This window comes from Ostrea edulis, chromosome 3 (assembly GCF_947568905.1).
Source record: "Ostrea edulis chromosome 3, xbOstEdul1.1, whole genome shotgun sequence".
Lineage (NCBI taxonomy): Eukaryota > Metazoa > Mollusca > Bivalvia > Ostreida > Ostreidae > Ostrea > Ostrea edulis.
The window spans coordinates 56,692,102-56,705,953 of NC_079166.1; the positions used below are offsets into that span (position 1 = coordinate 56,692,102).

Below are 13,852 nucleotides of genomic sequence, written 5' to 3' on the forward strand. Positions count from 1 at the left end.
GTTATCCAATCAAATTGAAGCACACGTGCATGCGCGTGCAGAATTGAAATTTTGACGATGTGAAATGGTTAAGGGTCACAAGTTATACCTGCAATATAAATATCAAACGATTTCATTGAAAAATAAAAAAGTTAGACGCATTCCAAAATTTGTAAACAAAAAATCCAATGCACGTGCATGCACATGCATGCATTTTCAGAAAAAATGACGTTCGTTCCGCACATCTACAAAGAGTATTCTATCATCCTAAAAAGGTTTCGTCTTGATCCCTTCAGTAGTTTCTGAGAACACTCGTGGACAAAAAAGGGTGACAAGAATAAAGAAAGAATAATAATAATAATAATAATAATAAGAAACAGAGTAAAACCAATATGTTCCCAAACTTTGTTTGGGGAACATAATTAATAGATGTGTTTGTGAAACACTATAGGCTCCTGCTGATTGTGGTCTGGGTAGTCCCTGACAGCTAATCTGAAACCTAATCCCTTGAAAATAAGCCTATAACTATATACCTACTATATATATATATGTCACAGTTAAAAGAATATCACCATGGTTTTAGGAACATACATGATGTTTCTCACATTTTCTCTTAATTAATTTATTTTTTCATCTCCTCAATATCCTTTTGAAAACCTGAGATTTTGAAGAATGTTCCTTTGAAGGGAAGGGGGTTGTTAGAATTTTAAAAAGAAATATGAACCACTGTATATAAAAAAATAATATGAACATACTTAAACTGCATCAAGGAAAAGTATGTTTAATACTCTACAGGACGAGCACCTAGCTGATACAACTTCCTGTAAATACCTAAAGAGCTGACTTTACATTTGCGACAAACCAGGAACTATCAAAATATGCTGACTCAAAAACAGATAAGGTCTTTTGTAAAAACAAGATTTATAATGTAAGTGAATTGTACGTGAAATGTAATATGAAAAAATACATCTCATTGAGAAATGTCACATATGTCCTTGTGTAACAGACAGTCAGACAGGAAGGCCAAAAACTGTATGCCCCCACCTTCCATCTGGAAGGCATATACACTCAATAGAAGCTCAAGACCAATGTTAAATCATTTCCTGTGAGACAGCAGAGAGGCAGGTTTGAAAAACCATTAATTTCCAATTTAGTGCCAGTTAACAGTCTTGTATCTTCACAGAATTCCACTGGGAGCAGAATCAAGATTACATAAAGATAACTGCACCAAGTTAAGAATTAATTTCCTTCTTCCAATGTATGTTCAATGATATCCCACTTATATCTTGACAGTTTGAAGGGTTCCAAGGCCAACCAAAAAAATTATCACAGCAAAAAGTATGACACATCACTATAATCCCCTTGCAACAGAGGTGATGGGAATACCATGTATGTGAGAGAGAGAGAGAGAATTAAAGAGAGAGAGAATAATTTGTGTAATACTGTAATTTTACTGATTATAACAAGTGTACTCCATCCTATGCAATATTCCTTGAGTATCAGGTCAGAAAAATGTACTTAGCTAGAACACACTCCAACTGTAATGAGTATATACATGAAATAGCATTGATTCATATATCTCAAAGAGTCTGCAATGGTTAGCTATAAATTAAATTCCCCATGGTCAAGTGAATTCCACAGCACATGTCCACTCTGAGTCCATGGTGGACCTATCGTAACAAGACATTTGACTAAAACTGACCACATGCACACAGAGAAGATATATCCACACAGTTCTGAACTAGGGCCATGTGTGTGGGAGGTATGTGTTAAATAAGGGAAGGGAGTGTAACTCGATCACTATGTGACATCTGTTCAATACTGTCATGTAGTAAACAGGACAGATGTGAGCTCTAGTGGATTAATTCCACTTAATTGTAGTGTTCTAAATTTTAATTTTAATTTTTTTAATGATCTACTGTATGTGTACTTTTTGTCTGTCATCACGGTAATATGGAGACCCACAGGATAGCCAATACCTATAGTAATTAATTGTTACTTACAGAGAATATAGGGATCAACACAGAATTGATAAAATGCAGGCATTGTCAAATTATACTAAGTACATGTAAAGGCATGCAAATCTCTTAAGAGTTACAGCATGTTATCCAGACACAACAACTTTACATTCTGACAAATAATTATGAAGTAGGACTGAATGAGATCAAATTTATTGACCAGTTTTTTTTTTTACAGGCTATATATTTTCCTCCTACTATAATGAAACCACTAGTATAGTGTGTCAATGTAAATTATATAATAAGCTGATACTAGTGCATATATAAGCATATTAATAAAGTGATGTTGTTAATGACTGACATTACACAATGACTTTAATGTTGAGTAAATATATATATCACTCACAAACAATTTTAAACATGATGCATACATTCCAACATTTCAGAGCTATTAAAATTATAAAGTAAATCTTTTCCTGCTTTTTTTTAAACAAAATATTTTATCTGAGAAAAATTTTGTTCTGACACTCCCTCCTACAAGACAATCTTGACCTTGAAATAATTTGGAAATTCCTCAAGACCACAGTGATTTTAGGGGAAAAGCTTGCTGAATGCTTATAGACAGGAATATAGAGATGGGCATCAGCAGGTTTGAAACAAAACACTGCATGTGCAAGATGGAAGGAAATGCAAATACAATATGCATATATGTTTTCAGAAAATTCAAATTACTAGAAAGTAAAAATACTGCGCTATCATAACATATGCTATTTGTTTTAAATGTACAGCAACACTTCTAATTTCTAGAATAATGAAAAAAATGGAGAATTTCACATTTCATTGCAAACCTAATTAGTGCTTTGCTTCAGCATCACAGGAGCTAAAATCCTGCTAAAATAGTACAGAGAGTTTCTATATTGTCAGTGCAATTCACATGTTGCTGTTCAGGAGACAGCTTAATATATAAAATTATTATCATCAACTGATTTTAACTTAACCCACCTATTGTCATAAATACACGGTTTGCACTTATCAACACTTAAAAATAGCTACTTCTTATTCCTTTAAATGTATATCCCCCCCCTCCCCCCCAAATAAATATATATATTTATATGTATATCTCATTAACTAATTCATCATTTATGAAAATTAAGTTCACCTTTACTTCCTTTAGTTGGCAAGATAATTCCTGATGCGGTAACACAATGACCTACTTACAACCATAACAAGCACTAGGGGACTTCCTAATGCTCAGGTCCTAATGACTATACATGCAGTCCCACATGTCTGCAGCATGCACTTTAATATTTCATCCATTATATACTACACAGCTTTAAGCTTTTAAACTGAGCAATTCAAAGATTAGACATGGGGCATTTTGTATGGTGATAAAGTGGAGATTCCTGTAAAAATTAAAAACACAAATTAAGTATGAAAATAAGGTGTTCTAGTGTTTATGGAAATTACTCATGCAGTCGGTGAAAAGTAAAACTAGCTTACTTAGCAAGAACAAAGGAATATACCAGAGATTTGAGTTCATGGGGGTAATAAAATTAACAAAAGAAATATATTTATAACCATGAAAAGGTCAATTCAATTTCAGACAGGTAGACTTGAGCAAATATGTCCACAAGTACTGCATGGGAAAATCCAGCAAATGCTCTGATCACCCACTTAAAGTGCTATAATCATAAGGCTATGAATAACTGTATATACATTTCCCTCTGACATTGTTATCAATACTAAAATGATCTATCACATTAATTAATTCCTTAAAGGACACATCGCATGATTTTAAACTTTTTATTTTTTTCAGCAAAATTAATTCATTTCATGCCTAAAACTACTTTACATGTGTTTTAAATGAAACAGTTTGCGTAGTTTTCGAGTTTGAAAGCGATGAAATTCAAATCTTGCGATATGCATATTTTCTTCGATATTTTACGCGCCATTATCTGTGACGTCATATGCGACCTCGAGCGAGAAGATTTGAAAACAGTTGATAGCCATTTCATAAACAGATTAGATTTAATTGACAAACAAACAATTATCACATTAACAGCTTGTAAATAACACTGCATTAGGGTGTTTTGTGCCGTTTAAGGGTGTACTTGCTGTCAGTAGAGAGGATCTGGACTGTGTTTTTATCAATTTTCGAAGGAAGGTATGAGGGACAAGACGTGAATATTTTTTTGTCGGCACAACGACTTTGCCATAAAAACCCCCAGTAGAATTTGTCCATGTACTTTTTCTAACAAGCACTTGGACAAATACGTAGATAAACTGCGAGAAAATGGTTCTATCGAAGCTACACACTGTTACATATAGGCCTACGGCATATGTTTTCCGTTCTGCTCTCGAATTCAATACACACTCGCACCAACTGACCTTCACCTTGTAACAACATAGGCAGAACTTTGCTAGCAGTATCTACCAACTGGTAGTTTTAAAAAAGAAATTTAAAGATAAAAGATAATTGAACTTTCAATTATAAATAATAAAATATAATATTTCCCGACTTTGAATTGAATTATAATGCTTTCATTTTTTTTAAGGAACGCGTACGTGTTTACAACAACAGCACGCCGCGCTCCCACTTCCTATGTAACAACGTGTTGATAACAAAAAATAATGATTAGGCCTAATAAAATTGCTTTAATAAAATAATTTAAAAGTATTGTGATTTTCACAATAAGTTTGATCATTATTATTATTTTTTCTTTTTCGAAATGCACCCGTGACAGTAGGCCTAGTTGTCAATGATACATAATCGTATCATAATTTAGGCCTATCTAACTTCTCCAAAAATAAATTTAATAATAATTGCACTGTTTATTTTAGAAAACCAACAACGCTAATTACAGTTGTTTACAGAAATGGCATTACCAAATTGTGTTTAGACAGGGATCCGATGTAAACACCATTTACTCGCAAATTTATGCAGATTTCATACTCGCTTTTCTCGCTACATTTGGGTCGCTATTTGTATGCACTGGTGGCTAAAAGATATAAGACTCTAGAAAATTGTCAACATCGAAATAAATGTTATCCATGGTAAATAAATTAGGCCCCTAAAACCCGAGTTTTTAAAAATATCTAACACTACTTTTACAACAAGTTGATCGACGAAGGTCGCATATGACGTCACTGTACCACGTGACTACCTATCTAATTAACTAGGCAAACTCCCCGTCGAGGCCTCATTACGTCACAGTGCCTACGAATAGACCTCTCCTATGTGACGCACCACAATATACAGATTTGTATATTGTGAGTCCGCGATTATCTCGCAGACAAATTACACTAAAGAAGTAGTTCGCAGTTAAAAGTCTGAAGATATTAATATTAAAAGCATTAATATAAAAGTATGGATTTTATTTTAAACATAAAATGATCAAAAGATCATTAAAAAGTAGGGATACTCTGTTCAAATTATTGTGTAAAGTAATGAATTTGATGTTTACGTTCTTGTTTTGAAAGTTGGTTATGTTTGACGTTATGTTTTTTCGTCATTCTACAGTGACGTCACAGTATACGCGGCCTAAGAAATCGCTATCCCATAATGCCTAAGTGGAAGAGTTTGGTTTGTGAGCAAACGAACTCTGGTGGAAGTTTGATTAACTAGGCTTTTTGAAATCGGGGCTTAGATTTAAGTCCGTATTGTGGCTAATTATCGCAATACTTCAGCGAACGAACTATTACAATTAATTTCTATAAGCATAAGGAAGACAAAATGCATATAATTCTGTATAATTTGAAAACACGAGATGTGTCCTTTAATCTGTCTTTTACAAACAAGACTTGTACAATATGTTATATGTAGATTTTTGTGACACCCTGTAGAAATGAAGGGAGCTATTAATTATTGTACAGTGTACTTATCATATTTCCATTTAAACAGTTTAGATTAGTTTGATTGCCATTACAGATATTTCAATCAATATTTGACTCTGAGAACACTAAATTAAACAAATTTACAATATCCATATCCATGGTCATGAAAGTGAGTTGTATATATACCAGGTATAAATAATTGATGTATGGGGTAATCTGTATAATTGATGACACCGCGATTACACAGAAAAACCCATCCTAGCTTCCATTGTCTAGATATTCTCATCATACAAAGCACATTTATTCCTAAATATCTATATTTTGTAATGTATTATAGGCATTTGAAGTTGTCAGTACTTGCAATTCTATCAAAATATAATGTTAGTACATTAACAGCATTATAACTATATTGGTAACTATATGATTTTAAAGGATGCATGGGTAGGGAAGAAATAAATAAGCAGTCTGAATCTATAATTATCTATAGGGGAAAACTAAAACTAAAGATTCGATCTTGAAGTCATTACGAGAGATAAATCATTGTCATTGTAAAGACAATCTGTTCAGAACAAAAGATCTGTAAGTTAACAAATAAAATTTTAATATGGAGACCCCCTTCAAAAGACCTGTTACACTCTCATCCTTTTCAACAATTAATTCACTGCATGCATTAAATGTCACAAAACTGCTCTATTACTACAGTTCAATCAACTCATTTGAATCAAACATTTTAACTCACCAACAGGTATCTTTCTACTCCATTACACAATTAATGCATATTGACTAGCTTTTTCACTTTTTTGCCTGTTTTGTGTATCCCCCCCTCCCCTTAATAAAAAACTGCTTTTTGTAGGCCAAAATAATAATGTCTGATGCATAATGGCTAAGAACAATTACACATTATACTGCAAGTGTCTCATGCATGCATAGTATATTAGCTGCATAGGCTATACAAAATCCCATCAATGAGCTATTCCTGGAATAATTTCTAGTTTTAACTTAAAAGCGAAAAGCCTTTACACCAATGTTAAGAGATCTGAAATCAATGGAGAGCTCAGCTTGTTGCCTTCACAGTTAAAAATGTCATATAAGAAATACTGTTATTGTGAGAGACAGCTCACAGTATGCACAGTTAAATATATCCTGTGCCAAAAGGCAACAGAAGTCAGTTATTTATACACTATGTACCTATATCACAAGCCCAGAGTAAAGGAACTATTAGCCTCATGAGAAACTCAAACAAATTGATGAAGGGGAATGATTAATGTGATCATTATTAATCAATCAAAATTGTACACACTATAGTGCAACACAGTAACTGTTACAACAATACATAACTAACATTACGTTCAAAAATAAAAAATTCCACCTCCTGATCAATATAGTTCTTTAAGTGCTCCTTGAATTTCATTACTATATATATAAGTACAATTTTGAATACTTGGTCTGCATAATTGATTATCATATGCATATTTCATTCACAAAAGAAAGATTATTTCTGATTCAATAATACATCATGATGAAGCATTTGTGAAGGAAATACAAGATTAAACAATTTCTGAACCATGATATAAATTTTGATCATGTTGACCTTTTAACCAAACAGTAGCAGTTGAAAAACAAAAGAGAATTTAATGCACTGGAAAAAAAAAATGTCTACCACCTCTCTTTAACGCTGATCTTGCATGTATATCACATACTTGAACAATAAATCCATCACCATGTTCCAAAATAAACATTTACCTGACGGAGTCTAGCCCCAGCATGAAGTTCAATGTGATCTCTGGCAAGTCAGACCTGTGTATCACTTTTTGTTTACATTTCCTCTTTTTCTACGATTTCACAGAGTTGGGAAAAATGATGAATTGTCTTCACAAGGATTCATGAAGAGAAAGAAAAGAAAAAGTGGCTCAAATTTTCTTTATTAGTGGTCCCCGTCTTCAATTCTGACATGCGAGCAGATGTCAATACAACGTCCTTTATATTTGATTACTTCTATTCGCATGCTGTGATAAAAAGTCTTCTCCCAGACTTCGTATAATATTCCAGGCCATTTTTTTTCATCAAACATTAAAGGGAACAAATATCAATATGTATATTTTTAAAACCATTCATCAGAACAAAGGATTACTTTGATGAATGTACTCGACTGCATGAAACACATATATGTTTCAAATACACCTTACAAATTGTAGCTTCTTATGGAATTTTACACTACTTAATAAGTAATCTCCAGAATGAATTCCCGGGGGAGGATTTGTTTCTAGATATCTATTCCTACTGCCAATAATATTCCTTTATGACACTGAATGGATGCGAGGGTAAACTACAATCTGTAGAGAGATCAGTAAATTTCACCAACAAAAAAACTCCCTCTAAATGTTTCACTTTATTACCGGTATTCTTCACAACAAATTCACTGCACTAAAAATCTCTGTTTAAGTCACAATAAATATAATGCTGACTGTTGGCATAAATACAGTACAGTAATGAGGCCTCGAGACTATACTGAGCCTGCTTTATTCCATTGGAGGCAGAACAAAGAAACCCGCATAGTCAGCACACCAAAACAGTCTCACACAGACTTCACAATCTAATGCCAGGGCATCCAACTTTAAAACACTCGGCTAACCCACTTTCCTGTACGATCCATTCTACATAAACTGTTTATATATATATAGATATATAGATTGACAGCCAGTCCTATGTTCCCAGATCATTGAACTTGAGAGCTATGACCGACAGCATGTAGAAATCTAGAGATCTATGTCATGGAGGTGCTAAATGTTACGTGACATATTGACATAGTTTTCATATATTGGTTGTGATATATCTCGTGGGTCTATGACGTTGATTGTGCTATAAATATTTATTACTGTACAGTCATTAATTGTGTTATATTTCTCAAACTTTCTTATCTTACACAAAAATATTTTTGACTTTGCGACCACAAATAAAATAGTTTTGCTTGAATACCTTCATACATAACTCCAAAAGTTCAATAGAAAGGTCAAGCACGTCCTTATCAATTTATTTTCACAAAATAAATTAGAATATCTATGCTGCAATTATAAAATCCTTTTGCTGAACACATTTTCCTAAAATTGCTAAACAAAGAATCACTTGCATGCAAATATTCATTTCAGAATTTCCTTTAAATTTCAGGAAATTTATTCAAGAGAATTGACGGATGTCAAATTGACTTGTTCTGATTTTTAAAAAAATAAAAAATCTCTATATGAATAACAAACATGAAATCTGATATTTCGTACATTGTTTGCACTCAGTTTAATTTTTAGTGAGAGGAATTTCAATATTACATTTTATTATACATACTGGTATGCCGGCCCCTCTTGTTTTATGTTTTAATATCATTCGCGTCTCACAATAAGTTTCAATTATTGATAATCATAAAAAAAATATGTATACATATAGTTTGGATATGTACAGGTATTTCCTTAATATAAAAAAAAACCCATCACATTTACTTCATACATATCATAATTTACATGATTAATATTATAATTGCTCTGCATTCTTCAAGAGTCAAACTGTATTTCTGGCACGAAACAATTAAATATGAAAACATAAATGATTAATTGTGACACATAACTCCTCCTTTTCCACTCTCTTTAAACATCTTTTGAGAATTTATTGCAAAATGTCAAATGCCTGAGCTGAGTCCAGATTAAATAAAAGTACTTTGTGTAAATCTCCTATGATCTTAAAAATCGTCAGAGCAATTCAAGGGAAACAACTCCGACAAAGAAATGTAATATTGTGCCCAAGGGAAAGCTCCAGGAGACCATTATGACAACGAAACCCATTTTATCGCCACTTCATGTGTTAAGGGTGTTTGTAAACATGAGTGAAAATTATATGCATTGAGCCCATGATTCATCTGGAAAGAATTTTTCTTCAAGCTGCTAATATTCAAAATTAAATCGTAATATTGATACTGCATGGTGTGTGAACATTGGTTCGGTATTCTTTTGATCTTTTCCTTAGACCTCCACTATCATGATTATTCATGAAATCTTAATCAAGAATAAAATTAAAACCTAACTTGTTTTAAAAAACATTTTGATAAAATGAAATATTGGGAAAACAAGTACTAAATTATTATACACAAGCCAACACCACAAAATACTTGGGACATGCACCCAAGTTCTTCATGAAACAAGAACTGTACGATAAGTGGAATTTTTAGCAATTAAGACACAAAGTTAGCAATTTTCCCATAAAAAAGGGTATATTATATATTTAGCAAGTGCTAATTTTGCCTACATTTTATATTACCTAGCTCTAATATGGAATAAATTCTTAGCGATATTCAATTTAGCTTATACAGTATACGTACCATCCATCCAAATTGCATAAATATTATCTGTAAACATGCAATAGGGGTGAAACGATGCATTGCGATGCGACTGAATCGCGATGTAGAGGTCTCGATTCGATGTTCGATTTATTCCGGGTCTGTTTCGGTTTGATACGGTTCTAGAATCATAGCATACTATGATACATTGTTTTTGATAACACGGTTTCTGATTGCCCAATGGAATTGAAAATTGCCCAATCAACGTACCAGTAAACTTTGCTGTACCAAAATGGACACAGTCGAGTTGAAAAATGCACCCCCAATGTATAAATCCTGGGTATGGTGACAGTTCGGCTTTAGGACAAGTGATAAGAGTGTTGCTTTATGTTAAACGCTTTTATATTATGTAGAATTTATTTGCAGAGAGCAATAAATACAATAAATATAAAAAAATCTAAGCATTTTAAAGAATTTGGAACATGCTATTGTATCGAATCGAAAATCATCGAATCGAGACTAAAGTATCGAAAATCGAATCGAATCAAGAAGGTACTGTATCGTTTCACCCCTAGTAAACAAGATTTCTTTTTCATGAACTGAATCCTCTATGATGGCTGATAAATTTGCGTGGAATAATATTCATTAGTGACTCTTAACATACAATGACTGCATATGACATATTATTCCTATGTGGCTACCAGTACTCATGTGAAAATGAATCTTGCAAATTTTTCTCACACCTGAAATGCAGTTGAGGTTTTCCAGTGTTCCGAAATGTAAGACTGCTAGCTGCATGCAATAATGTTGCCCTCTCAGACTTTTTTGTTAAAAAGTCAATATAAACTAAAGTCGGAGAGGGATACAATATTGCAGCTAAGGCCAATTCAACTTAATTGATAGATTATCATCCCCGCCCGCCCCTCAAAAATTGACCCGCCCCGAATTTTTTTATGTTGCGAAACTTGCGATTTCCGGAATATTTTCATATCCGACTCCGGTATTTACACTTCTTGTTTACATTTCCGGTATAGGAACGTGAAAAGTCACGTAAGAAAATAGATTTATATGATTTTCTTAATTTCTTGCGTTCTTACTGACGTAAATCTTGAAGAAGTTGGGTATTTCTGTTATATCCTTAAATTAAAGCTTAACCTGGAAGCTTAGTGTATGAAAATAGCATAGATTGATATCCATCTGCCATTAAATGATGCAGATCTGTTGGGAAAAAAAAAATCTTGTTTGTCTTTAATATTTTTCTCAGAAAATAAAAATTAAAAAATAAAATCCTCCCACCCACCCCATACTTTTTGCTGACCCTGGATGATAATCTACTAATTAAGTTGAATTGGCCTAAGTATCTACATGTACAATTGCTTTCAAAAAGAGGACCATATCATTCTAATGAGAGGGTCCTTCTTACCATCCTCAACAGAACTGTGTTAGAAAGAACAAAAGAGAACAGACATATTCATTATGACAGGCTACATTAAGAGATGGTATTATATTAGAACATGCTTATGAGTATGTCACATAGAGAAATGCTTAAAACTAGTTCATTTTTTATCATCTATTAATACCAGAATGTTTGTTAATTTGTTTGATTGTTTTATGTCCCTGGAGTGTTTTGACCATGCTTAAGATAAGATAAGATAAGTTTATTCCAATTTTGGGCCCAGAGGGCATAACAGTAAGACATTTTATAAAGAAGGAAATTCAAAAAAAGAAAGAAAGTTTACAACATTAACTACAGGTTACATAGACTGCAAACTGCATGTGGATGCAGCATGTTGGGGAAACAAGTACATAAATATATGAATTGCTAATCATGTATATATACAAGTAGATGGACAGTATCAGTATTATACCAATATATGAATAATAAACTATAATGATTTTTGCAGTTTTAAAGCATCACTTCTTTTTCTGAAAGTTTGCACTAAATATTCACTCAATTTGACAATTACTGGTTTGTCTTCATTAATCATCAACCAAGTAAATTTGTCCTTATTTGTTAGATAGATAAAAATTTTGTTGAGCTTGTATATACCATTAAAAAACATATTTCTTTCTTCAACATAGAATGGACAATCAGTAAGGAAATGAAATTCATCTTCAACACAATTAAGGTTACATAATTCACATATTCTTTTGTTTCTTTCTAAAGAAATCTTCTGGCCAGAATTGGTTTTTGTAAATTCATATCTTCCTTAATATTTCCTTTGCTTAATATACACTATTTCAAATGAATTAATGAATGAAATCTAACAAATATGCCACGACAATGCCAGAATAGAAAAATATAAACTAAATATTATAGGCTCATTTTTTATTCGAGAATCAGGCTAATGGAAAACTCAGCTATAGTTCATGATGATTCATTTCTGCAATCAAAAAGGCAGCACATCTGATCTATTTCCCATTTTATTGTTTTATAACTGTTTAAAATCCTAGATCAACTCCAAAATTAGTTAGAATTTGCCATTGTGAGTAGTTCATATGCATTATTCACTTTATTTTGATTTCATTTAATTGTGTCAGTCCACCTAGATGTTGTAACCATGTATTCTTGAAACGTCATCAAAAAAGAAAAAGCTATATATATCTAGCTGTTTTGAATGCAAGTTTCTTCCCGAAGGCATAAAAAATGATTTGAAATAATTCAATACTTTAAGATAACATATGTACAGGTCCCATCATTATAAGAGACTCGAGATCACTTTATTCTTAAAACAGGAGAAATAGTCTAGTCAATCTAGCAAATCACCTCAAAGTAATTGCAACAGAAACAAACTCGATGGAATTTAATAAACAAAAGCGTGATTAACAACATACAAAAAATCGGACAATGGGAAATATTTCAAATTTAGACTTAAATATTTTAGTAAACCATCGATATTTTGTGGTGTTTACGGCACGCCGTACACGTAAAGGGGAGTAACTTAACTGTGACAGTCATCGGAATCAAGTTATACACGACGATCTAAAGTGCATGTAATAAAAAATGCGATTAAACAGGTTAACAGTTGTATTAAAAAAGTGATTTTAAGACCTTCTATATACATACAATATTGCTCTGCATCTCATATTCTTTGCCGACTTCCATTCCCGGGGAACTTTCGCGAATAAAGCTTCAAAATATTTTGTTTGACCCTCTACTGAATTAATTTTAATTATAAAACACAATATTTACTTTAAAAGTTATGAATAATCATATTATACATGAAATCTTAAAGAATTAGTGTCAATTTACAAGGGGGAATTACGGTTGTTAAAAAAGAAAGTATGGAAAGCCATTCGGGTTAAAAGTTTCAGTTATTTTGTATCTTCATCATTTGAGCAAGCGTTTTGTATTAAAAACTTTTATAAAACTAAGTAAGTAAAGTATTTTTGCTTTTCTTTTTCAAATTCAGGTTTGGGGAGTCATTCATGGGTAATAATGATAATAAAACATTGATAATATAAATAATAAAAATCAATGTAAGTAAACACTTGCGCATAGTATCATGATGTGATGTAAAATCTTATAGTAGTTACTCTTTCTAATAAGTCTTGGGCTCACGACCTGCGGAACCACATCTCCTAGCAGCATGCGAACAGCGCGCTAGACCGCCCGGCCATCTATTCAAGACAAAACTTGTTTTCGATGACGATGGAATTCTCGCCACGCTGGCACACGATCATTGAGAATGGAAATGGGATACAGTTATTTATCGTAAATTTTAGCGGATCATACAAAATGCACATTGTGTTTGAAATGTCT

General features: G+C 32.6%; 1 protein-coding gene across 1 annotated transcript in view; it reads right to left on the bottom strand.

Annotated features, from left to right (window-relative positions):
- LOC125676408 (zinc finger protein aebp2-like) overlaps positions 1-12,261 on the bottom strand; it is a 34,539-nt gene extending 22,278 nt beyond the window's left edge. Inside the window, exon 1 of the mRNA XM_056158221.1 lies at positions 7,515-12,261. Coding sequence (XP_056014196.1) covers positions 7,515-7,537 — 23 coding nt within the window. The 5' untranslated portion in view covers positions 7,538-12,261. The remainder of the gene's footprint in view (positions 1-7,514) is intronic.
- Between the last annotated feature and the right edge of the window lie 1,591 nt (positions 12,262-13,852).